The sequence below is a fragment of the Alosa sapidissima genome, chromosome 5 (assembly GCF_018492685.1).
Source record: "Alosa sapidissima isolate fAloSap1 chromosome 5, fAloSap1.pri, whole genome shotgun sequence".
In the NCBI taxonomy this organism is placed as follows: domain Eukaryota; kingdom Metazoa; phylum Chordata; class Actinopteri; order Clupeiformes; family Clupeidae; genus Alosa; species Alosa sapidissima.
In genome coordinates, this window is record NC_055961.1 from 16,097,845 (window position 1) to 16,122,927 (window position 25,083).

General features: G+C 41.7%; 4 protein-coding genes across 36 annotated transcripts in view; 3 read left to right on the forward strand and 1 right to left on the reverse strand.

The window, feature by feature from the left end:
* The first annotated feature begins 204 nt into the window (after nucleotides 1–204).
* On the forward strand, nucleotides 205–3,020 carry LOC121709886 (sialidase-3-like). Of its 2 annotated transcripts, none has more exons than XM_042093598.1 (3): nucleotides 205–761; nucleotides 848–1,172; nucleotides 1,406–3,020. In XM_042093598.1, the coding sequence occupies exons 2-3, from the start codon at nucleotides 942–944 to the stop codon at nucleotides 2,357–2,359; spliced, it is 1,185 nt and encodes a 394-aa protein (XP_041949532.1). In that variant the 5' UTR covers nucleotides 205–761; nucleotides 848–941; the 3' UTR covers nucleotides 2,360–3,020. The 2 variants fall into 2 exon arrangements, with proteins under 2 accessions (XP_041949532.1, XP_041949533.1); XM_042093599.1 differs by having other exon boundaries at nucleotides 209–302.
* A 9,489-nt stretch (nucleotides 3,021–12,509) lies between these two features.
* On the forward strand, nucleotides 12,510–13,809 carry LOC121709126 (sialidase-3-like). Its single transcript, XM_042092253.1, is given in 3 exon segments — nucleotides 12,510–13,004; nucleotides 13,365–13,603; nucleotides 13,605–13,809. Coding segments are annotated over 3 exon segments (879 nt in total). The 5' UTR covers nucleotides 12,510–12,569.
* A 4,903-nt stretch (nucleotides 13,810–18,712) lies between these two features.
* rbm41 (RNA binding motif protein 41) lies at nucleotides 18,713–22,184 on the forward strand. Its single transcript, XM_042093591.1, has 7 exons — nucleotides 18,713–18,838; nucleotides 19,285–19,401; nucleotides 19,487–19,688; nucleotides 19,847–20,051; nucleotides 20,386–20,948; nucleotides 21,285–21,432; nucleotides 21,636–22,184. Exons 1-7 carry the CDS (start codon nucleotides 18,831–18,833, stop codon nucleotides 21,776–21,778), a joined length of 1,386 nt encoding a protein of 461 aa, XP_041949525.1. The 5' UTR covers nucleotides 18,713–18,830; the 3' UTR covers nucleotides 21,779–22,184.
* Nucleotides 22,185–23,315: 1,131 nt separating this feature from the next.
* The window catches only part of LOC121709859 (cell wall protein IFF6-like), a 63,529-nt gene continuing 61,761 nt past the window's right edge, over nucleotides 23,316–25,083 (reverse strand). For 30 of the 32 annotated variants that reach the window (XM_042093526.1, XM_042093525.1, XM_042093522.1 and 27 more), the window contains 5 exons: nucleotides 24,948–25,028; nucleotides 24,765–24,836; nucleotides 24,506–24,598; nucleotides 24,269–24,358; nucleotides 23,316–23,430 (listed from right to left, as the gene is read on the reverse strand). In XM_042093526.1, the coding sequence (XP_041949460.1) occupies nucleotides 23,411–23,430; nucleotides 24,269–24,358; nucleotides 24,506–24,598; nucleotides 24,765–24,836; nucleotides 24,948–25,028 (356 nt within the window). In that variant the 3' untranslated portion in view covers nucleotides 23,316–23,410. The remainder of the gene's footprint in view (nucleotides 23,431–24,268; nucleotides 24,359–24,505; nucleotides 24,599–24,764; nucleotides 24,837–24,947; nucleotides 25,029–25,083) is intronic. The other 2 variants (XM_042093528.1, XM_042093524.1) reach the window with 1 other exon arrangement.

Genomic DNA, 25,083 nt, shown 5'->3' on the forward strand with positions numbered 1-25,083 from the left:
CACAGAATTCAGTTTACCCACCTCTTATTTTACCACTATACCACTGCTTGTAGGCTTATGAACCCTTTTACTAGATAGTTCCTACAACTTTTCTGTCTTTGCTGTAGGCTAATACGTGACAAACTTCCAGATTTGCTGGCTAATATGTATAGGATAATATAAGTGTAACTCTACCTGAAGTGGGCGTTCACGGGCTGGATGCAAAGTAATCCAGTAAACTACATTACCCATAGTGCTACACTAGTTGTCTTCATTTCCGTGATTTGGTTGCTGGTGTGCTTGAATAGAGACAGGCGTCTTCTGTGAGTAAAACAGAACACTGTTTTGGAGGCAAATGACTAGATTGGCAGTTAGGCCTATGTAAATGCATGCCCACCACCTTTCTATAACATGCATGTAAGCTTTTTGGACCAATTCAAAACGACTTGGCGTCATGGAGGTAGGAGGTAGCCTAATTGCATATCTCTCGGACACTTCAGCCTACAGTATGTGATTAGGCAGACAGAATGGAAAATGCGCTTTATTTAGTCATTCAGCATCTGTTTCTGTGCTCTTTTTTTATAAAACTAAAAAAACTATCCCGGTTTCAGAATATCATAAGAAGCACGCGCACATTGCGCCGCATAGGTTATTTGCCTTTATTTGCAAAGATCACATGACAGACCGGAGAAAACATTGGTACCTTTGTCCACCTCAGAGTGGTGACGCGTTCTTTTGCCTAGATGCAGAGGTAGAATTCGTTCTGCTGATTCATACGCTAAGTGCTGCTTATCTTGCTGTTTTGAAGTGTCTTAGGCTATGTGAAATATGCCACAGTAGTCATCCGACTTATTTCGTCTCTTCCTAGGATAAAATTACTCTTAATAAAATACTAGAGCTCTACATATCTTCAGTCACATGGTAGCTTTTTCTGCGAAGTTGTGGAACACATTGACGGACCAATGGGCAACAGCGCATCAGTGCAAACATCTTGGAGGGGAGATCCTCCGGCGAAGACAACAGTTTTTAAACGGGATGAACCACCGGGAATAACATACAGAATCCCAGCTCTTATATACATCAGAGAGAAACAGATGTTTCTGGCCTTTGCCGAGAAACGCACTTCCTCTTCTGATCATGATGCAGAGCGTCTTGTTATGAAAAGAGGTACATTGGAGGGCACAATTATTGAGGTAAGGTAATGTCTTTATTTGCTTTATAGTGTCCCAGGCAGGCTTGTGCAAAATTCCAGAATTGAATTGAAACTGGCTCTTAAATTCTAATTCAATTCTTAAAGTTCACTTGCATTTCAATTGAGGTAGCAAACAGGAAGCATAATTGCAATTCGAATTGTGCACAACCCTGGTCCCATGTTCTTCTCTGCATGGCTCATCAATAATAATTCATTCTTCTTTATCTCTCTCAGTGGTCACGGTCGATTCAGGAGCTACAGTCAGCATGTCTGCCAGAGTACCGCACCATGAACCCTTGTCCTGTCTTTGAAAAGAACACTCAGACTCTGTTTCTGTTTTTCATCTGTGTCTTGAGGAAAACCACAGAGCACCATCAGATATGTACAGGCAAGAACAGAGCTCGCCTCTGTTATGTCACTAGCTCTGATTATGGCCAGAGTTGGAGTGAGGTGAAAGACTTGACAGAGAGCGTGATAGGAAAGAGGATTCGGAAATGGGCGACATTCGCAGTAGGACCAGGGCATGGCATTCAAATGAAGAGCGGAAGGCTTATCATTCCAGCTTACGTGTGTTACATTCACCACAGATGTTTCTGTTTTCCCCTGCCATGCTCAGTCAAGCCTCATGCATTAGCCTTCTACAGTGATGACTATGGGAAGACGTGGCAGGTAGGAACAATGATGCAGATGAAGTCATGTGAGTGTGAAATGGCTGAAGTTACAGACCATGAAGGTAAAAGTTATTTGTATTGCAATGCTCGTAATACTCGTAACAGCCATGGCCACAGAATAGAGGCTATAAGCGGAGATAAGGGAGCAGACTTTGCTCAGGCCCACCTAGCACAGGAGCTAGTGGAGCAGCCCCATGGGTGCCAAGGTAGTGTAGTTGCCTTTAAAGTGCCAAAACACGTGTCGGAGGTGAGCGAAGACGCAACGTGGCTGCTGTACACTCACCCGACTGATAAGAAGAGAAGACTGGATCTTGGTATGTACTTGAACCGCTCTCCGCTGCATGCGTCTCAGTGGGAGGCCCTCTGGAAACTTCATCATGGCCCGAGTGGCTACTCAGATTTGGCTTACTGTGAAGACCAAGACGTGTTTGTCTGTCTCATGGAATGTGGTGAGAAGAGTGAGCTTGAGGAGATTGCTTCTGTGCAGTTTGATCTCCGAAATGTCATGGATGCATGAAAAAAGAAATCATGTTTTCGACTGATATTCAGTCTTCCCTTTAAGAATGACTGAGGTTGAAAAAAAGTCACCCTTGAAGATGTTGTTAATGTTATATTCACACAGATTACAGATGCATTATTATGAAATAATGTTAAACATTCACATTTTTTAGATAGTTTTTTTTTTTTTTTTTTAATGGACGTCAAATCCATGTAAGGTGTACTGTTAACTTACTGGTTTTATCTTTCACACACATTCAGTGAAGATGAAATGTAAATATCAGTACACACTTGAAAAAACACCCCTTTTGCATTCCTTCACATTGCCTGGTAGCCCACAATTCAAAGGGGTGGTTTTCTGCTCATTCACACGTGATGGAATTTGATTAGTGATACTATTTTTCAATACATCAGTGGTTCTCAAAGTGTGGGGCGGGACGCTATCTTTATTAATGCCTTTCTTTTTTGACAAGGAAGATCATTTTTTGTTTCAAAACAAAATAGCCAAACTAGCCAAAATAGCCAAACACAAACATAGGAGTCACAAACATATCATTTATTTTGCTTGTAGTTCTGACAAATCTTATGTTGATATAATTATTGTCCAAATATTGAATAACACTGCTTTTGAATGTCACTACTGTCTTGATGAACTGAGAATAAAGAATAATAAATGTGAACATGTGACCATTCAAGTCTTGTAACAGACATAGTCCACCTTAAAGTAATTGTTTAAGACACCAATAAAAGAATGTAATTGTATTTATCTAATTCTACATACTTATTGTCAACTCCTAACCAGTCTATAAACATGCTATAACTGCCTCATTAACTTCCGTGGTTTTAAAATTTGCTAGTGTAACAGAGGCGAACTGAGCTAGCATGCTAGTTGCCTGTGTAAATCCTCACACCCCTAACCTTAAGAATGCTTCTAACCGCTGAGTTGGAAGCCTAGGCTTCTAGCTCAGTGGTTAGAGCATTCGACAACCATATTTCAAGCCCTGTATACTATAGCCCTGTATATAATAGCCTATATTGGTTCATTTTAGGAATGTAAGCATTGCTGAGTGTAGCACTAATAGCTGCCTGGCTGCTCTTGCTGTTGGCAAGGATGGGCAAAAATACATCAAAATGTATTTTAAAGGGAAACTATGCAGTATTGGCAATTTCCTTACTGTTTTCTCGGTTTTTGCTTCTTTTTCGCTGGCTCTGTCATGAATGTCTGAGAAACTCCATCGCTACCTTTTTCTAGCCGGTGCCTGGCGTGTACGTGTATTTGAATGCAGTAAAGCAATTCGTTACACTCGTTATACTTGCTGACACTGAGGCCGTCGTAGCCTGGAAACCAAACTCTCTGACTTCGCAGGAGTACTGTAGGGAAAATAAATCGAGCGGAAGTACGTTGACAGGCGCTAGGGGGAAGCGAGACGGCCACCATTCAACCCGAAAAAAGTCATATAACCATTCCAATGACTCTTAAGCTGTTAAACGAAGGTAAATTAAGCTAAAAAAAACTTGCATATTAAGCTAAAAATACTGCATAGTTTAGCTTTAAAATTAAATGTCAAATACCCTAATTTTAAGTCTATCAAAATAAACTACAAAATGCATAGCCACACCGTATCAAAATAAATATTTGCAAACCTTCCATATCTTAAAATGTAATATATTCCTTCATCAGTACACTGACTCTGTTGATTAAGAGGACAAAGAGCAACAGCCTACAAGACATGCCATTACCTGCAAACAGTCAACAGATCAATATACTGACTTGCCTGTTACTCTCATAGCTCATGCCTGTAAATCTCATAGCCTAAATGCTGTATCCCAGATGCACTCAAAAAGTCACAACTGAACTTGTCAAGCAGTACAAAGTGTCTCTTACATTGTCAATGCTTTTTTTTGTTTAATATTATGATGCACAACAAGTCTGGGCAAGTGTTACGAGGCTGTCCTGGCCCAAGCTCTTCGTTGTCTAGGGTGTTGTAACTACGACTAAAGCCTTCCGCAACCGCAACCCAAACTAAGCAAAACAAACACAGAAAGACCTAACTGCTCCCTACACGCTAACCCTACGCGTGGTGCAGAGCTTGGTAGTAGGTCCTATCCGTGTGTGAATGCATAGTGTTTGTCAGCTTGGCAGGAGCCTCAAAGAGCGGTCAACATTCCTGTGGCGTGCTGGCATTCCCTGTCCGGTACTCCTCTGTGTAGCTGGACCAGCCCAAGCTGTTTTGGTTCAAGTTTTTATTTCTCTTTAAAGTGGTGTAAAATCCAAAAGCAATCCAACGCAAAAGGTTGTCCTAATGCCACAGTTCATGTGGCTACAAACGGAAGGGGAGAACTTTGGCCATGCTCCTCCAGCAGGCTTCAAAACCCAATTGTGTCTGTGTCTCCTGATTGAGAGGACAGGTTTTACCAATTAGCCACAGGTAGTGACATCACTGAAGCCCCGCCTGTAAGTCAGTGCTATCCCTACCATGTGACCCTAACCTATCCTAACAGCAAGTTATTATTATTATTATTATTATTATTATTATTATTATTATTATTGGGGGCTTTTATGTCTTTAATGCGACAGGACAGTGGAGAATGACAGGGAGAGAGAGTCGGGGTGGGATCCGGAAAGGACCACAGGGCGGGAATCAAACCCGGATTGCCGGTGTACGGTGCAGGTGCCCCAGCCAGTTGCGCCACGGCCAGGGCCAACAGCAAGTTATTATACAGTATATTATATGGTCTTATTACACAGCTCTTCATAATGCTGAAGAATGCTCCATTCACTTGAATGGGCCTTCCCAACGTTCGGTGGTCTGCTAATTCTCAATAACAGACCGTTGCTAAGTATAACAGACCGCTGTCAAGGAAAATGGGTTTTGTGATTCTAATTCACGTCTTTCATATCACTACGCAAGGACTGGAACTTCATTCAAAAGTGAAAGCAGACGGTTGATCAGCTGTGTTCTAAAGAATGTTGATTCAAGTTCAGCGTGTGCTGTTGCAAACTATTTGTTTCTCAGCAAAAGCCACGATGAAACGGTAACTTATAGGCTATAGCCTAGGCTATGTAGGCTCGAGTCATATCGTTGGGAGTTTATTGTTTTGTTTTGGCAAGTAGCTGTGTAATAACAGGGATAATGTATAGAACGCCGGTCATTAACCGGAAAAAGGTCCCTTCAGGGTGGAACAAGACCCCTCCACTGCACGTCGGGGTCCGGTTCGCCCTGTCGGGACCCATTTCCCGATAATGACCGGCGTTCTATACATTATCCCTTACATCATTTTTCATTGTGTTGCTTGAAGTGATACATAGTGCAACTTGTTGCAGGGCAACCACATCACCGTAGCCTAGAAATCTAGACGCACCCTAGTGGCAGCAAATGTAATTTGCAGCCAGGGTAGTCTAGCAACTCTCCGTTGGTTTGCGAGCTGGAAAAATGAAACTTCTATCAGGCCAATCACATTAGTCTGCTACTTGAAAACAAAGAAGATGGATACTGCTACTGGCAAACAGTGGCCTTTGAGTTACAGTAAGCTTTTTAAAGTTGCGACCCATATATTTTTTTAGTGTTCAAGCCAAGGCACACAAAGTACCTGTAGACCTACTTGTTTGGAACATGCGGATGTATGGCATTGGCATTACATTTGTGAAGTCTTCGACCCCTGATGTCACCTTTTAAAGTAGGCTACTCAACAGGTTTGACGGGGGTGCCTTGGCCATGGCATTTTAGTTTTGATGGTTTCATCTGGCCATGGCATTTTAGTTTTGATGGTTTCATCTTCTCATGTGTCAGGAATTCACTGCACACACACAACACACTGGGGTTTCTGTTCTATTTTGTCCTCAATTTAAATGAAACCATATCCTAGCCTACTTCAAATAGCCTATTCAGGGTCACAGCCTACTTGCATTTACCACAAAAATTATGTCTAACATGACCTGTCACATAAACATTGTCTATGTCCATGGTGATGACTGACATTGGCTACGAATAAAGTCTGTTAAAATAAAGGTCCAATGTTAGATTTGATAAGGTAGCATTTTAAATTGATTTGTTTAAGCAAATAAAAAAGAGCCTGCTACAGGAGAGTAATTTCTCAATCTGTACATTAATTAGCTTTTAGAATTCCATGGTAGGGCATTCTGCAACATTCACATCCAGTAAATAAGCGATGGCTCAAGAGAGGATTATCGTGCAACTCAAGTCAGTGTTCTGTAATCAAAAGAGAGGGTTGCACAGAGATTCACTTCGTTGACACGTGTATTTCTAAATCACACAGTGATGTAACCCCTTACGAAAAATAACTAGAAATTGTTTAGTATTTTGTATTATACTATCATATTATATAGGCCTACTATACTATAGAAGTCTTATAAGCCTACTATGACTTTAGCCTAGTTCTTTTTCGTAAGGGACTGTTGCTCCCGGTATTGTTGAAGGCCTATGTTGTAGTGCGCAGACAGATGCTTTATGACCGAGGTCCAAGTTTGGCTAGAGGAGGGGGTATAGCCTTTTTATTCAAAGGCTTTTTATTATAGGTTTGGTTGGTTTCTTGTCAAAATTGTTGATAAAATCGATTAAAACCAGTTTCCATTCCAGTAACCTGTTCCCGAGTAATTCCAGAGTTTTGAAATTGCAGCACATTTCTACATGGTATCCAACTTTGGGGTGAAATTCTAATGAACTTGGTTTCCATATCAAAGAATTAAAAGTTGATCATGGCATGCACGGATTTTGAATGGATATTTCTAGCATCATGCTTCAGGTGACATGAATGCAACAATCATGACACACAAAGTATTTTTCCTTGACAAAAAGGCCTACATAAGATATAATAAAAAGTAAATGGCTGCCCAAAAATGTTTTTAAGTCTAAGTCAAGAAATAAACAAAGCAGAAATTGGGTGGTACAGTTAAAATCTTAAGTTGATTAAATAATATTGTACATTTATAGGTTCAAACATGCAAATGTTGCAAAATATAAAAGTTATGAATATATTCTTAGTTCTTTAAAGGAGAACATGAGATGTTACCAGATCACGTGATGAACTGAACCAATATATTTATAACAGTTAAGGAATGTTATCTTTTAGGTGAGTTCACTCAATATTAACCAATGGCAACAAATATAGCCTACTGTGCCTCACTGGCGATAACAGACAACCATACTAAACTACCATCAGAGTCATGAACACAAGCTGAAAACCTTGCAGAAGTTGAATACTGACATGTTTAGAGTTTAGCTTAGTGTCTAGGCTGTCTTAGGCACGTCTGACGTAGAACTGCAGCAACATGCTATGCAGGTGCTGGCGTGAGGCCGACAACACAGATTGGTCAGTGTGAGTTGACAGGCTTCCGTATTCCACATTTGAGCACACGTGACATTCGAGACTGAGTCAAGACGTGACACACACATACTGGGCGCCAGTCACGTGAAGTTGAAAGCACAGATCAGGCTACCAATGCAGGCTATAAATGTGGGCAAAGCTATTGCACAAAACCCAGCTTGCACTTAGACAGATATGTTCAATAGAGATACTCTTCCAAGATGCTGCAACACAGCCTTAAGTTATGGGGCCTTTTTATCAAATCATTTGGAGTACCTATGATTGTGCATGTTCGCTAGCCTGACGAGCCAGACCCACATTAAAATGTAGGGTCTGGGCACTCACCGTTCGCAGTAATCAGTCAGAGGGGCGGGATAATCGGTTGTCTTTAAAATTCCCTCTGCACGCAATAGGACAGCGCTGAGTCCCATGCGTTTTCTTACCAGCGGAGCTAGTTGGCTAGTTCAAACTTTTGCCAACTTAAAACAAGCTTAACTCGTGTCACACTGTTGGCCAACAGCAACATCCATCTTCTTTGTTTTCAAGTAGCAGGGAATTCAAGCCAAACTGTTGCAACTCTGCCATCAATCATTATGTTAAGCCAGCCTAACGACTCTATACACTATTTGATTGGCCTGATAGAAGTTTAATTTTTCGAGCTCACAAGCCAGAGTTACTAGACTAGCCCTGGAAGCAAATGTAATTTGCTGCCGCTAGGGTGCGTCTAGATTTCTAGGCTACATGTTCGCCAATTGTTGAGGTAAGTAGTGAGGTGTGGGGGTCAGTGTTGGGCAAGTTACTTCAAAAGTGTAATGCATTATTTATTACTTGTTACAGTCATCTCAAAGTAATTTGTTACATTATAATATTACTGTCTTTGAATTGTAAGGCATTACACTACGTTTACATTACTTCACCACAGGAAATATGGATTTGGTGTTCTCAATAGATCTTCATGTGTTCAATGCAGCTCATTACACGGCAGGAGGTGATGTGGTATGGCATAATGACTGAGATAGGCTTAAGGCTAACAAAAGAACAATATAATGGTTGCTGTAATGGCTCATAGGACAATGTAGGTAGGCCCCAAAGGCCAAAGGTCACTCACAACTTAATATAGTAAAATATAGCCATAGTGAAATTGTATGTTGACTTTAAATGGTTCTCATCATTGCTGGTTGCCTTTCCTTCCACTTACAGTGGTGTAGAATTAATGCAAATAGTTTGAGAATAATGGCTACGATCTTTGTCTGTAAAAGCAACATTTTAGTTATTCTCACTGCTTGAAATGAGAAGTATAGCCTAACCATGTTAGATCTGTGCATGAATGGCAGAGATAACTCAAATTCCCTTTCTACAGTCATCTAAACAAGGCAATCAAATTCCAGGACCAGCATAGATGACTTTTTTAATTCTTGGATAATCTTCTCTGGTGCCAATTGAGCATTTCTCAATTTTGGATTAAAAAGCAAAGTAACTTCAGTTACTGAGAATTGTACCGAGTAAAATATTACTGAAATTGTATTGGTAATGCCTTACATTACTGCATTACAGCAAAAAGCAATGCATTACTGTAATTACATTACTTTTTTAATGCATTACTCCCAACACTGGTGGGGGTGTGCAAAGGTTTGTGCTTGCCAGAGCATTATGGACTGCAGGCAAAGGCAAAAATAGTCAAATGGGCTGTGTGAGCTGCATGTGTGGTCAACTGAGGCACAACTGGGGCAGACAGAGCTACCACACTGGGGCTAAGTGGGACCGTCATGAGTAACAGTTGCCATTGTAAAAGTGGGTGTGAAAATGCACACGCTTACACACTCTGGGGCAAGAGAGGTGTGGAGCTTCACTCTGACAAGGGAGACCAGTATCCTGATTGATGTCCGCCCTGTGCTTGTCTGACGTTGGTATTCAGGAGCAGGACGCAGCAGCACCCATGGAGAGCGTGAGCATATAGGGAGGGAAAGTAATCTCATCGCCATCTAGTGGTTGCGTTCCTAGAGTTTAGCGGAGTGGATGGGATTTTTTTTTAGAAAAGATCAAAATCTCGGTGCACATTGGGATCTTAATTTAATGCCTTCCATATGTTAGGCACTGGGGTCACCTCTATTGCTTCAAGTGGTCATACCTTATTTTTAGGATCAGTTGAATTGTTTTGAGTTTTTGTCGTAACACGGTGATAAGGAACTACAGCTGCATGTGACGTCACATGTTTGGGCACTTAATCTCTAACTGATCAATACGCAATTTGCTTAACTGGCTTAACATATTTTTGTAATAACGGAATGTGATGTAAACCGCGTGGTGATAACCTTTATGTCAGGACAACTGGTGTTGTGCTTCTACTCACATGAAGAGCTAGCTGTAAGTGTTAAGTGTCAATGCTAACCAGGCTAAGGGCTAGTCCACACGTACGAAACCGATCTTTTTTTCCTCCGTCTTCCCTGAAACCGCATCAAGAATATTTGCATCCAAACGGATCCATCTCAACACGACTCAACACGTTACTTCATACCCCAGGCCTATAGGTGGCACTGTTTCTTTACAGAAATTGACCAAAGTTTGTGCTTTACAAACAGACAGAATAGGCTATGACAAAATGGCTAGTGCAAGGAAACCAGAATTGTTTGTGTGGACTGATGGTGAACTGTCAACTGTAGTCAACTGTAAAACTAATAAACTTTATTTTACGGTTTGTGAAGGATGCAGTCCCGTCCTTTATTTGGCTAACGCAGGTAGGCCTACTAATCACCTTTACTTTCTTTGGTTGTAGGATAGTCCGTGATTCACATTAGTTTCACCGCAATTAGGCTACTAAACGCAAGGCTTACCCAAGTTCTAGGCTATTCTGTCGCCACATTTATAATATTGCTATAAAACCTTCGTTAGTAACAGTCAATACGTTTGCCTGCATCAAATCAAATCGCGCATTTGCATTCAGTGTGCTACCATCGGCTTAACGTGAGTTCTAAGCGTCTTTGTATGCTTATATCTGATTTCACTCGACTGTGAATGCATGTATATATGTTGTAAGACATGTAAAATAAATTAATGACACTGGCACTACGCACAAATTAATGTAGCCTAAACTTACACCGCACTTTCCTAATAACTTTAAGTTCTCTCGCGTCACTGACAGTAGCTAGAATGCATTAAAAAACACCGGGAAAAAACAGTCTTCAGTCCACCAAGTCATAAGCTATCGGCGCTGCGCAGCACCAGTTGTGATATTTATCTTACGGAGTATAATCGTAGGTAATGTCATGTATGAAAACTAGTATTGTTAGGCAATACTATAAGTGCAAGTCCAGGGCAGCTGAGGTGTGGCGATGACAGCATCGATACGCAAGCAGTATGTGCGGTTTCGCTGTCTAAACGAATTCAAACGGGCTACGGTTTCAGATTTCTCCACTCTGGGACCAGGTTTCAGAAAAGTGCGGTTTCGAGCAGTGCGTTTACAGGATTCGTTTGGACGCTCGGCCAAGACGAAGCAAAACCTCTGCGTTTAACCTAAAAAGCGTCTCCGTGTGGACGGGCCCTAATAAACAAACCATGCTACCGTGAGTAACGTTGAAGGGTAAAGTCACGTGACTTCTTTTGTAGTTCGTTTATGAAACAAAAGGAGCAATTTCGATTTTCTTAAATAAGGCAAAATAGGGTCTGACATTTTCACAGTTAGAATATTATTACTGTATAGACACTGAAAAATATTTTTGGTGGATAACATCGCTGATTTGGCTTCACAATATTTTTTTTAAAATAGGTCTATGGGACTTAACATTGGAGCTGCTCTTCGATAGGAACGCAACCACTTGGGGCGCTGGTTTTCACTTTCCCTCCCTATTGTTACGTATCCAGCCTCTAAGGGCTGACACTGGGGGCGGAGACAGGGGCTGAGGCTGGGGGGCCACGGCCTGCTTAGAGGCTGACCTATTCCTGGATAGCGTACTCAAGGACAGCAATGCAGAGGGCTGCTCAACTGGGTCCACCTTGCATGGAATGAGTGACTCTGATGTTGTTGCATCCATCATCCAACACTCAGAAAATGTCGGCACGAAAAGGCCCTCAGGACAACACCTGAGGCAGGGTTGGGGTGAGAGCTTGGCATGTCTGCCCGAATACATAAGCATGGCTTAAAGCAAGGAAAATATCTGTGCCTGAACTTAGCAAACATTTCTGAAGCATACATGTCTTGATATTGTAAATGGCACGGCCCGCGCCTGAAAACATTAAGCTCTGCATATGCCTTCTCGGGGAGCAATAGAAGGTAGGTTTACTACTGACCCTGTGTGACTGGCGAGGTATACAGTACGTGGGGTTAATTTGTAACGCAAACATGGCAGTTGTCTACACATATTCCGGCTCTTCCTCTGCCAAAGGTTGACATACCTCCAAATGCCTACAGGGTTACAGAATTTTTAATTCATGGCCCGGACTACTTTCCTAGATATGGGTAGCCTATACTGTCTTGAAAATAATAGCCTAGCATAATAGATGGCCCTTACAATGACCAAAGAGCTTAATAAAAATTACACTGAAAATAGCATAGGCCTCAAAGGACTATAAATTATGTGATATTTTACACACTGGCAAGATAAGCCTACAATATCAGTCCCCACAGATTGTTGTTATAATTAACTTATAAAGCTTATTAGTTGTTCTGGCCTTTGCAGAGAAACACACTTCACATTCTGATCAGGATGCAGAACTTCTTGTTATGAAAAGAGGTACATTGGAGGGCACAATTATTGAGGTAACGTAATGTCTATTTGCTTTATAGTGCCCCAAGTTCTTCCCTGCAGCTATGCATATTCATAGGGATGCTCTATGGCCGCTGATATTCACTAATAGGCTAATAGTTTGATTGATCGGAGCACTCTGAAGGCCGATCAGAAGAGCTGCAAATGACGCAAAATGGTCGATTCAGGAGCTCAGCATGTCTGCCAGAGTACCGCACCATGAACCCTTGTCCTGTCTTTGAAAAGAACACTCAGACTCTGTTTCTGTTTTTCATCTGTGTCTTTCGGAAAACCACAGAGCAATTTCAGATATGTACAGGCAAGAACAGAGCTCGCCTCTGTTATGTCACTAGCTCTGATTATGGCCAGAGTTGGAGTGAGGTGAAAGACTTGACCGAGAGTGTGATAAGTAGGAGCATTCAGAAATGGGCGACATTCGCAGTAGGACCAGGGCATGGCATTCAAATGAAGAGCGGAAGGCTTATCATTCCAGCTTACGTGTTTTACATTCACCACAGATGTTTCTGTTTTCCCCTGCCATGCTCAGTCAAGCCTCATGCATTAGCCTTCTACAGTGATGACTATGGGAAGACGTGGCAGGTAGAAACAAAGATGCCGGTGAAGTTTAAGTATAAGTACTCTTTTGATCCCGTGAGGGAAATTTGGTTTCTGCATTTAACCCAATCGGTGAATTAGTGAAACACAAACAGCACACAGTGTACACACAGTGGGGTGAAGCACACACTACATGGTGCAGTCCCGGCGCAGTGAGCTGCCTGCTACAATGGCGGCGCTCAGGGAGCAGTAAGGGGTTAGGTGCCTTGCTCAAGGGCCCACTGCCCACTGGTCGGGGCTCGATCCAGCAACCCTCCGGTTACAAGTCCAGAGTGCTAACCAGTGGGCCACTGCTGCCCCTAAACGCATCACACGGGAATCGAACCCCGGTCACCCGCGTGCCAGCCCTTGCCTGTGACCACTGCACTATCTGCTTCGACAATGAAGTCATGTGAGTGTCAAATGGCTGAAGTTACAGACCATGCAGGTCAAAGTTATTTGTATTGCAATGCTCGTAATACTCGTAACAGCCATGGCCACAGAATAGAGGCTATAAGCGGAGATAAGGGAGCAGACTTTGCTCAGGCCCACCTAGCACAGGAGCTAGTGGAGCAGCCCCATGGGTGCCAAGGTAGTGTAGTTGCCTCCATTGAATGCATCTCGGTGGGAGGCCCTCTGGAAACTTCATCATGGCCCAAGTGGCTACTCAGATTTGGCTTACTGTGAAGACCAAGACATGTTTGTCTGTCTCATGGAATATGGTGAGAAGAATGAGCTTGAGGAGATTGCTTCTGTGCAGTTTGATCTCAGAAATATCATGTTTTCCACTGATATTCAGTCTTCCCTTTAAGAATGACTGAGGTTGAAAACCAATCACCCTTGAAGATGTTGTTGATGTTATAACACTTAGTTTAATTAACACAGATTAAAGATGATTAAGTATTAAATAATGTTAAACGTTTAAATTTTTTTAGATTGTTTTTTTTAATGGAGGTCAAATGTGTAGGCTACTGTTAACTTACTGCTTTTATCTTTCACACACATTCAGTGAAGAAGAAATGTAAATATTAGTAAACACTCGGAAACACACTTGCATTCCCTCGCATTGCACAGGGAAAGGGGTGTTTCTTTGGTCATTCACACGTGAAAGAATTTGATTATTAGATATATTATTTTTCAATATATTCATTATTTTTCTTGTAGTTCAGACAAAATCATTTTTTTATGTGGTGGTGCTTTTGAATGTCACTGCTGTCTTGATGAACTGTAAATAAAGAATAGTAAATGTGAATATGTGACCATTCATGTCTTGCAACAGAAGTAGGCTAGTCCACCGTAAACTCAAACTCAAACAGCAACAAAAAATAGGCCTAGCCTACTTGAACATTTATTTCAGTGAAAATATGTAAACAGTCTGGCACAAAGGATTATGTTACAAATTCAACAAAATATGCATGATCCTTATTAAACTAGATGTACCGCATAGCGGTACAAAATATGACCGCCGCTCAGTCCTGTACATCCGTTCCGCGAAAATAAATCACACTTCAATTTGTCTCCATATTTTACTCCATCCCCCACTCTTGAAACTTTTGTGTATGCTTGTTTGGCATGCCTGAGTGTGTGTGTGCGGCTGCACAGAAAGTAGCCTACTGGTGCTGAAAAGATGAATAGATTGTAGAATAGCCAAAGAAGATGTAGCATTGTTATAAAACCTTTAAAATCTCTAAACAATCACAAGTAGGGCAGTTCATCACAGTTCATCCATTGCAACTGGATTGATGAAAGGTCACTTACACCTGTAGGCTACATTGTATTTGGGAAAAGCAAAAGGTATCAGCATAATGTTATTTATTTATTTATTTATTTATTTTTTGTGTATTTATAAACAAAAACATCTCTGTCAGTTCCATGCCGTTTTCAACAGCTATCAAAAACAAAGGTCATTTTTGGATGGATGGATTTTTTGTGAATGTTTCTTCTTCTACATAAGATTTTAGTCATCTTTAGTTCATGTAATACTTTATTGTCAATGCACAAATTAAGTAATAGTAGTCTGAAACGTTATTGTTAATGCACAAATTAAGTAACAGTAGCCTAGTCTGAAACGAAATGCTGTTTTACATCTAACCAGTGGTGCAAATAACTGACATGTCCAAATGGGCCTTGATGAAATGCGTCGCTAGACTGTTCATACACATTTTAACGGGCCAAAGTTGAAGAGCTTTTGTCCGTTATTGTTCGTGCAAATATAGGCTGATTCATGTTCCCTTGCATTGTGTAACTGAGGTCCATGGCTAGTCTGGCTTTCATCAGACCAAGCTCAATCTTTTAAGAAATCAAAAAATAAATAGCGGGCAGATCAGGCTGGGTTCACCCAGCCTAGTCCATAGGCACCCGATATTGTTTAATTTTCCGATTGAGATATACACGCTCTGGCTATTCTAAATGCAAAAATGCATCAGGGAGTTATGACAAAACGGTAACTAACAAACTAGATCCTAATAGAAAGCTGTTAGCTTCCCTAAGCTACAGGTAGGATTATAAGGTAGGCCTATTTACAACATAAATTGTCAATAGGCTATGCTGGCGACACAAATAAAATCTCCTTTGGAAACCAATGGCTTACGCCTTACAGTATCAAGCGGACTTAAACTGCCATATCGTGGCGAAAAATTGTAATAACATTCAAGCAGCTCCATGAGTCAAGGAAAGCGCGAATGAAGTAGCCACTTCTAGATGGGACCCACTACACAGTAGCTTAAGGTGTGTTGCTAAAGCAGCCATAATGAAATGAAGGTGTCATTGTTTGGATACTTCACACACACGTGCTTTTTAATTTCACAAGACTACAACTACCAAGCTGTAATCAAAGCACATCGATTCCCCTCTCACACCATGCACGCACTTAAAACAAAATAAACAGGCGTCTCAGTCTCACGCATGTATAGGCAAAACTGTATCAGACCGGTGTAACGTTGGTAAATCTTCCATTGCACAGAATGATTTTGTAGCACGTGCAATAAATGACAGTCGAAAGATACAATTACAGTGCTGCTATCAATTTGCTTGGTATAACCGCATTTATAGTTTTCTACAAATGCAATCAATCAAATGCCTCCATCACTCAACTAACGCTAACGGTAACATTACCTAGGTCCTTATTGATATTACAAGATTAACGTACCTGCAGTAAAAACCAAGCATGTCCGATAAACATCCTCAGATTTATTTCGGCTTCAAGAAGAAATGGGAATTACACTTCATGTGAACATCATCCTATCCTTATTAGATGTCCGCTGCGGTAAATTACAGTCCTTGTAGGAAGCGTCCATTGTTTTTTCCAACCCACTTTTAACTTCCAACAAAATTACGTCTCACTGCAACGATGCGCCATCTAGTGGACAAACGACTACTTATCGCCAATACTGAAAATGCAGCCATGATGATGATGATGAATATTTATTTTGGCTTTCTTTTAATCCTACTGAATTTGTAATTATGTATCGGCCGTTCTAATACCGATAGTATGTGGGTGCCTGTGTGTGTGCATGTGTATATGTGTGCACCGCCATTTACAGGCCAATGAGTGTACAGTCACTAAATGTACACATAACCTAATTTTTTTAGACCCCCCCCCCCCCTGGATGAAATTCTACGAAACTTGGCATACCCCCAGAGAATGCCAGGTCAATCATACACATAAAATTTGGTGCAGTTCTGAACATCTTAACTGAAGATAGGGGCAATTAAAGCAGAATAATATTGCATTTTCATTTTTTACGGGGGGGTGGGGGTGCAAATCACAAATGAGTGATTATGAGCCAGGTTGATGTGGGCCCTTGAGACCAACATACCATAAAAGATTCTTCATCCTCAGTGCCACGGTTCAGGTAGTTATTTAGGAAAAACTGTTATTTTTTTTGCGGTTCGGGGGGCCCAGCCCGGGGGGGCTGGTGGTGGTCCCCGGGGACGAAATGAAATTTTTCCGTAAAAGTCTAGTGGGGCTACATACCCACCAAATTTCATGTACCCCGGTGGTTCGGTGTCCCGGGTATCAATGACCAAAAATTCAGGGAGTAGATGACGGGAAAAATTCTTGAATTATGTGCATGTGTGCGTGTACAAATTTATGTTTATGTGTGTGGGTGTGTGTGTGTGTGTGTATGTGCGTGCTTGTGTGTTTGCCTGCGTATGTGTGTTTGTGCATGTGCATGCATGCGCCCTACAGTTCTCAAGATATTCACAGAGAACTGTGTCTGCCCTACCCTCCTTTCGGGGGGTCCAGTCCAGCGGGGGGGCTACAGATCAAAACGAAGAATGACGGTTCCATGCTATCCATGTGGGGGTACATGCCCACCAAGTTTTGTGTACCCCGGTCTTTCAGTGTCCCGGGAATCCTTGTTGGTGTACGTCACTAAATGTACACATAAATTATTTTATTGTAAGGCCCCCCATGAACGAAAGTACACAAAACTTGGCATGTATTCGGAGGGTGTCATAATGATCCTACACTTTTAATTTCGTGCAGTTTTGACCTTGTCAGCCAGAGATATTGTGATGAAAACACCTAATTTTTTGCTTTTTAATTTTTAACTAGGTGGCGCTATACATGAAATAAGTGGTAATGGGATGGGTTGACATGCCCCCTTAAGACCAACATACATAAAAAAGGTGGACCTCCTAGGCCCTACGGTTCTCGAGATATTCACAGAAAACTGTCTCCGGCCACCTACAGGCCAGTTGGTGTATAGTAACATAAATTAATTTATTGTGTGGTCCCCCCATGAACGGAATTCCACAAACCTTGGCGTGCATACAGAGGGTGTCATAATGATCCTACAATTCCAATTTCGTGCAGTTTTGACTATGTTAGGTCACAGATACCTTCAATTACAACACCTCATTTTTACTTTTTTGTGTTTAACTAGGTGGCGCTATACATGGAATGAGTGTTTATGGAATGGTTTGACATGGCCCCTTGAGATCAACATACAAAAAAAAAATGGTCCTCCTAAACCCTACGGTTTTCGAGATATTCACAGAAAACTGTGTCTGCCCTACCCTCCTTTCGGGGGGTCCAGTCCAGCGGGGGGGCTACAGATCAAAACGAAAAACGATGGTTCCATGCTATCCATGTGGGGTTACATGCCCACCAAGTTTCGTGTACCCCGGTCTTTCAGTGTCCCGGGAATCATTGACGGAAATTTGGGCATGCGAAAAAGAAAAAAAAAAAAAAAAAAAAAAAAAAAAAATCTGACTAAACCTATATGACCGCCGCTTCGCTGCGCGGCGGTCATAATAAATGCAAGATCCATATAGAATTCACAAAAGGAGGTCCCTTTACCTGAACTTCCTCCAGAGGGCGTTGGTAGTCTATTTCCCACGCTCTCCCTGCTTCCCCGGACCTGTGCCGTAGTTTTTAAACCTCTAGGCCTACTATACTATAATAGCCTATGTTTGTTTATTTGAGGAATGTAAACATTGCTGATTCAAGATAGGCCTAACCCCCATCCCCCACCACACACACACACACACAAGGCCTAGTAAGCTAGGCTATTGTTTTTGTTTTGTTTTTTACTTATATTCCCATGTTGTAGGCCTATCTGATTGTTGATTGTTGCATTTCCCGTTATTTTATTACTGCTAGAATAATAGCCCACAAAACAGATACATGGATAAAGAAGTAATAGGGCAGGAAGGCGCTAGTATTTAAAGTCATAAACTAGCCTACGTTTCCCAGAAACATATTTCCCATAATTCTTTGAAACAGGAAGCACGCTTGTTTTGGTTTGGCGGACCTACGTGCAAAGAGATAGGGTGCACACAGGACAGAAACATACATAGCCTATCTATCTACCAGGAGCGGCAATGAAGCGGTAGGCAATAAATATATGTTATATAACAAGGTAGACTAGCTGTATGTAGTGACAGTTGAATTGTTAACGTTAGGATTTCAGTTTACATTTATGAACGGAGACGTGGTAGCGTTAAGCTAGCACATCTGAATGTCCGGTTGGAAGTTTAGACAGCTTGTCTTAGAAAATTTGATTTGAGAGTTATCACCACATGTTATGACCACAGTAATTATATTTGACGTTATTTGAAGGGTGACTCGGCGCGATTGCGATGATGCCCCTGTAGTGACAGTTGAATTGTTAACGTTAGGATTTCAGTTTACATTTATGAACGGAGACGTAGCGTTAAGCTAGCTTTACATCTGAATGTCCTGTTGGAAGTTTAGACAGCTTGTCTTAGAAAATTTGATTTGAGAGTTATCACCACATGTTATGACCACAGTAATTATATTTGACGTTATTTGAAGGGTGACTCGGCGCGATTGCGATGATGCTCCTGTACCCGAGGAGCAGGAGACGGAGGGACAGAGGCAGCTCCATAGCCTGCTCCTTCAACAACTCGACACTGGAGTCGACATCGATCGGTAGGTTGAGCACACCGCATTGTAAAAAAGATGTCAGGATTGTTACATGGTTTACGGTTGTTTACTGTGTTTTGGCATCACTCAGCTGCTTTGCGAAGAAGCAGTGCTTTGCTCCCGCCGCTTTCTACAAACCCTTTGGGGAGCAGGCTGCAGGGGTGAAGAGCCTGTCACAGTTCCAAGACCTGCAAGACAGAGAGACGGAGATGGCCAGTTTGAGAGAGTTAGGGCTGAATGATGCTGAGATTCAGCTATGGAAGAACAGGGATAAACATGAGGCATCTCAGAAGGTATCACATGGTTTCAAATGGTGGTCTAAATCTAATTTAATATTAAAATTGTGTTCGGCTATGTACAGTAGGCTTATGTGTTGATTAAAAATGTATGTGTGTTTGTGTACATATGCACAGTGTGTAAATGCTTTCCAACTTGTGCTTGTTTGATCCAGGCCCGAGGGGTGTGTGTGGATCCTGCAGCAAGGCGTGAGCGGCTACAAGTCATCCAAGAGAAGATTGACGCCCGCGACCACCTTCTGTCCCGTCCACAGCGTCTGTCTGCCAGTCGGCCACTCTCACGGAGAGAAATGGAGATTGAGCGGGCACTGTTCCAGGGCACCGATCGACAGGGATTCCTCACTGCCCTCTACCATCAAGGTTTCATGCCGTCGCCTGATCTTTGAAATGCCTCTTCTTTTTATGCACTCACCCATACTGTCCCCATATTTTTTATTTTACATTTTCATTCATAACAATGCAGTGTTCTTTGGGAAGCAAGATCCACTGGCTCCTTGACTTTCCCCTGTGTGTAAAATCATGTGTTAATACTACAACATAATAGAATTATGAGTTCTTAAAATTTGCACTGTTATGTGCTTTTAGCACCTTATTTTACCAAGTCCAGCAATAGGTTACATGATTGAGAAATGCTCACAAATGTTACACATCATTTACATTCTCAAAATAACGGGTGTTCTCTACTACCACACAGAGGAAGAGCCTAGTTCAGACCAGCCAGGGTCTTCAGGAGCAGACACCATGCACATACTTTATAAGGACTTCCTAAAGGAGGCAGAAAAAGAAGAACCTGCCCAACCAGCGAGTCACAAAAGTGCAAAGGAAAACCACTGGCAGGTTTCACAGAGCAGCCACTCTCAGTCTTGCCATAACAGCAGCCAACCACGTGCATCTGTTGACAAAAGAGCCCAGCCACCTTCTCACAGCAGCCAAGAGTTTAGTTATTTATTGAATGTGATGGATAGATGTGTAGACCAGCCATCATCGATTCTGGACAGTTCAGCCTGCCAGCCACAGACTCAGGTCAACCAAAAGATGATTCAGATCTCAGCTTCCAACAAAAAAATGGATGTGAGCCAGTCAATTGGTGCTTTGATTTCACCAACCAGTGCTGGATCACAACTAAATGGGCCAGTGACAGTCACTGGCCACGTGGAGCTTGTCCCTGAGGAGGAAATCCTGAAAAACAAGGAGACGGCGGAGGGCATCAGAGGAATTCCTCGCTTTCAGAACTACCAGCCAGGAGAGCCATCTAATGTCAGTATAAACCATTCCAAATATTTGCACCTTGTCACTGAGCTTTTGAAATATGGTATTCATGTATCTGATATTCTGGTATCTTTTATTAAGGGTTGTTCACACCAAGAGTGATGTCTATAACGATAACAGAAAGCGACCCCAACAATGTTGTTCTTATGTCGTTAACATTATAGTTTATGTGTGGACATTGTCATTCATATTAGTGTGATGGCGATGCTTTTTTGCCATTATTGTTAAAGTTATCATTCTTGGTGTGAACGACCCTATTTAATTTAAACCACAGGAATAGTTGCTTGGACCCTTTGTGTTGTTGATCTTTACTGGTTCCTATAGGTGCTGTATGTGAAGAACCTTAGTCCACGGGCCACTGTGGCACAGCTTGTGTCGCTTTTCTCTCGGTTCCAGCACTCTGACCGGCCACCTATCCTCTACCGCCTCCTCACTGGAAGGCTCAAAGGACAGGCCTTCATCACACTTTCAGGTGGGGAGTGGGGGGTAATGCTCATGTCCAGTGCTCATGTGTTAAAATTTGGGTGGGAATCCAATGAATGAAGATGTCAGCTTGCAATTGTTAAGCTATGACAGCTTTATAAAAAGTGTGTGTGTGTGTGTAAAAATAAGGATATTTCTACATTTGACTGAGTTGACTTTCCGTTTCCATGTTGTTTTGTATCATTATATTAGATAAGGAGAGTGCACAAGCGGCTCTGGGACTCTTGCATGGCTACCGGCTTCTAAACAGGCCACTGGTGATTGAGTTTGGCAGAGAGAAAAAAGCCTGCAAGGAGGACATGAAAGAAGTTGTCCAACCAGATACTCCAACATGACTGGTAGAAGAGATATTGAACTGAAACAAGACAGCAAACATATTTTCTATGTTCCATGTACAAGAGGTGTATCATAATACAATATTTTTGAAATTTAATGGTGTAATTTGCCTATAAATTGACAGTCTGTGCACAGGTGTAAGTGCCCAAGATCATGCTGTTATTCTGTCTTGTATTAACAAGAAAGAAAGATAGCATCCAGCTCCCATTGTTACCACAAAAGAGATGGCACTGTCACAGCAGACTCATCTCTAGAGTCAGTAAGGATTTCAAAGGTGATGGCTTTAAGGTGCTCTAAACAATTTAGTTTAAATTGTTGATTGATTAGCAACAGATTGTTGGTGTTGATGTAGTGTCAACAACATCTGTGTACTGTATGGCCCAAATATATATTACATGTATTACATTTTGCATGCTAATCAGCTCGGTCCTCTCATAACACCACTTTGTGCAATACTGACCACTTTGTAGATGACGAGTCTGAAATAAGCAAATGACAAGGGCATTAGTACACAAAAAAAACCCTCTTTGGAGATTCATTTTAATGACCGTTCAAGTGTTCGTGGGAAATGGAAGACCGTTTGTTCCTAATTACATTTTTAGAGTGCTGGGCTGAATTTACAAATGCATCCCAAATAATCGGAGCAATTCTGTAGTTAGGACCAAAAAGTAGCTCAGGGGCAAGCCCATCCATTAGCATTAATGTCTAGCCTATCAGCTACTGTAGCTCAAAAGGTTGAGCACCTTCCAATTGAAGATTCCAATTGAATCTTTCAAAATAAGGACAGAGGCCATACACACTAATCTTTAGGTTATTCATTCAACACCATTTCCGCAAACAGCCTTACAGCCTGGATGAAGGCTGTTTGCCAAAATGTCAATTATAAGCTACAGTGAGCAGCCACTCAGTCCTTACTTCGATAACTTTGTGGCCAGGATCTCTATTCTAAGCTAGTCAGCCCCCTCCCCCCTTTCAGTAATTGTGTCAAATTCAACACACTGAAAGACCAGGCTGCATGAAACTTAGTGGGCAGGTAGCCCAGCCTGCTTTCATTTATTTTACCGCTACATAGAAACCATCTCTAACCAGGGCACATTTCCAAGATTGGTTGGCTAGTTATGTGGAACGAGGGAGAGAATATCATTGCAGTACTGAATAATTGGAGCCCAGATGCAATTTTGTCATTTTCTAAATTTCTGATCCTCTGAATAAAAACAGAAAAACAGTTCCAAGATCCAATTTAATTTGTCAAGGCGGAAAAAATGAAATTGGATATTTGAATCCATTTCTGTTTTTCCAAATGTCCGTTTGTGTTTAGAAAATCTAACTGATAAGCGTTACACGGACCCAATATCCACCAATTGTATAATTAACTGGACCAACTTCCCTTTTAGTTAGGCTAACACATTACAAAATTAAACGTAAATGTAACAGGAAAGTTAATGAGGTCTTCTATTCAGCTTTACCGCCAAATCAGACAAGACAATCACAACTCCCACTTTCAAAAAAAAACAAAAACAAACAGGAAAGACAATATTGGATTAAAAAGTCTGGTCTTTATTGCTTTCAATATGAAAATGATGAGTAGTTCCATCAGGCATAGCATTCCGAATGGTCACATCAGGAATGGGTTAGGCAGAATCATGGGAGTCTACAGGGATTGGTAAAAAAAGACAAGTTACATTTTACTTACATTTCAGAACTCCTTACCCTATGCCATTGCTTCAATCTGGGACTGGTCAACTAGACATTTGTTATGACTATTGGTTGATCTAAGAATGCTACAGCCTGAAATATGAACCAGGCCAGCCCACAATGTTCCATTTCAGCTCCAAAAAGGTTCAAACCAAAATCATTCCTTGTACAGCAGTAGTTGGGCTAACAAACTGCACAAGTTGTTATATAGCCTGCCATCTACAATTCACAGGAGACAAATACAAGATGACTGGGGGAGCTCCATCAGCCAGAGGTTAAGTCTGAGCAGTTTGTTAGGGAGCAGAGTATGCAGCACAGTAGGAGACAGGGATAATAAAGTATTAAAATAATAATTGGTGAGCAAGTTTACAAATGCTATTGCGCTCCAACATGGGGTTGATAACCACCAGAGGTTTGTGACACTACTGGCACTGATTATTATATAAGAGACCTGCTGGGCTAAGATATGAACCATACAACCAAGCCAGCCCACAGTGCCCAGTTTCTGCACCATGGCTCTAAAATCAGTCAACCAAAGGGACTCCTTCCTTGTGTGGTACAGAGCACTAGTGGGGCTAATGAACTGAATTCACACATCTACAATCCACAAGTCTCAGAAGACCAGCGCTAAAGAAGCTAGAGATTGTCATGATGGATGGGGAGAAATTCCACAAATCTAAATCAGATACTAATGTACTGTAGAGCATCATGTCTTGGTCAAGTTTCAAATCCCAGATGTATCAATAAAATTGAAATCTCACAGAAACATGTCAAAAAGCCAAATCAGCAAATACCAGTAACCGTGGTCCCATCTTGGGCAGCAGTAGTCTCATTATGCAGGTTCAGTACAGTAGTTAACACAAAAGCATCCTCACTTGCACCATCTTGGGATACCACATGAGAAAACAAGGAGAAAGTCATGGAGGATCCAGTTAGTTTCAGAACCAAACCGAGTCATAAACCGATTATTCCCAACTGCAGTTGTAAGCAGGACAGGGACACACTGCCCTTCAACAGCCAGCGAGCCTTACCAGTTCCTACAGTGTGGTCTGAGGTGGTCTGGTTTTGGACATTTGGTGTCGGCATGGTAACCTCAGCATCTTCACTTGGACCATCCTGGGACCCTACACAAAAACAGCCGGCTCATTTTAGACCATAGTATAATTTGGGAATGATGTAGGTGGTGGCATAATTTAAAGTGACCCCAATGGTTTTCCCTAATAGAAGTTTGTTCAGGCTATGTTAGCAACTACCCCCGTAGGATTTGATTGCCAGTAACAGTTACTCCACCTGCAGCATATGACGTAGTCTGGTTTTGGGAATTTGGGGCTTCAGTTACCAGGTCATCTTCACTTGCTCCATCTTTGTATTTCACAAAATAAATTTATGTCAGTGGGGCTGTGTATGGAATGGTATATAGTGAAGTACATAAATCATATTCAAATGAAGCCACAAATGACCCAATGTCCTTACCAGCATTTCCAGTTTGGGCAGCTGTTGTCTGGTTTTGGGAATTTGGGCCTTCAGTTACCACGTCATCTTCACTTACTCCATCTTTGTATTTCACAAAATAAATTTATGTCAGTGGGGCTGTGTATGGAATGGTATA

Coding starts and splice junctions, on each gene's coding strand:
- rbm41 (XM_042093591.1), top strand. Junction 20,052..20,385: donor CACTGCCCTCTACCATCAAG/GTTTCATGCCGT, acceptor ACTACCACACAG/AGGAAGAGCCTAGTTCAGAC. Junction 20,949..21,284: donor AGCCAGGAGAGCCATCTAAT/GTCAGTATAAAC, acceptor TGGTTCCTATAG/GTGCTGTATGTGAAGAACCT.
- LOC121709886 (XM_042093598.1), top strand. CDS start 942: ATGGGCAACAGCGCATCAGTGCAAACATCTTGGAGGGGAGATCCTCCG. Junction 1,173..1,405: donor TGGAGGGCACAATTATTGAG/GTAAGGTAATGT, acceptor TATCTCTCTCAG/TGGTCACGGTCGATTCAGGA.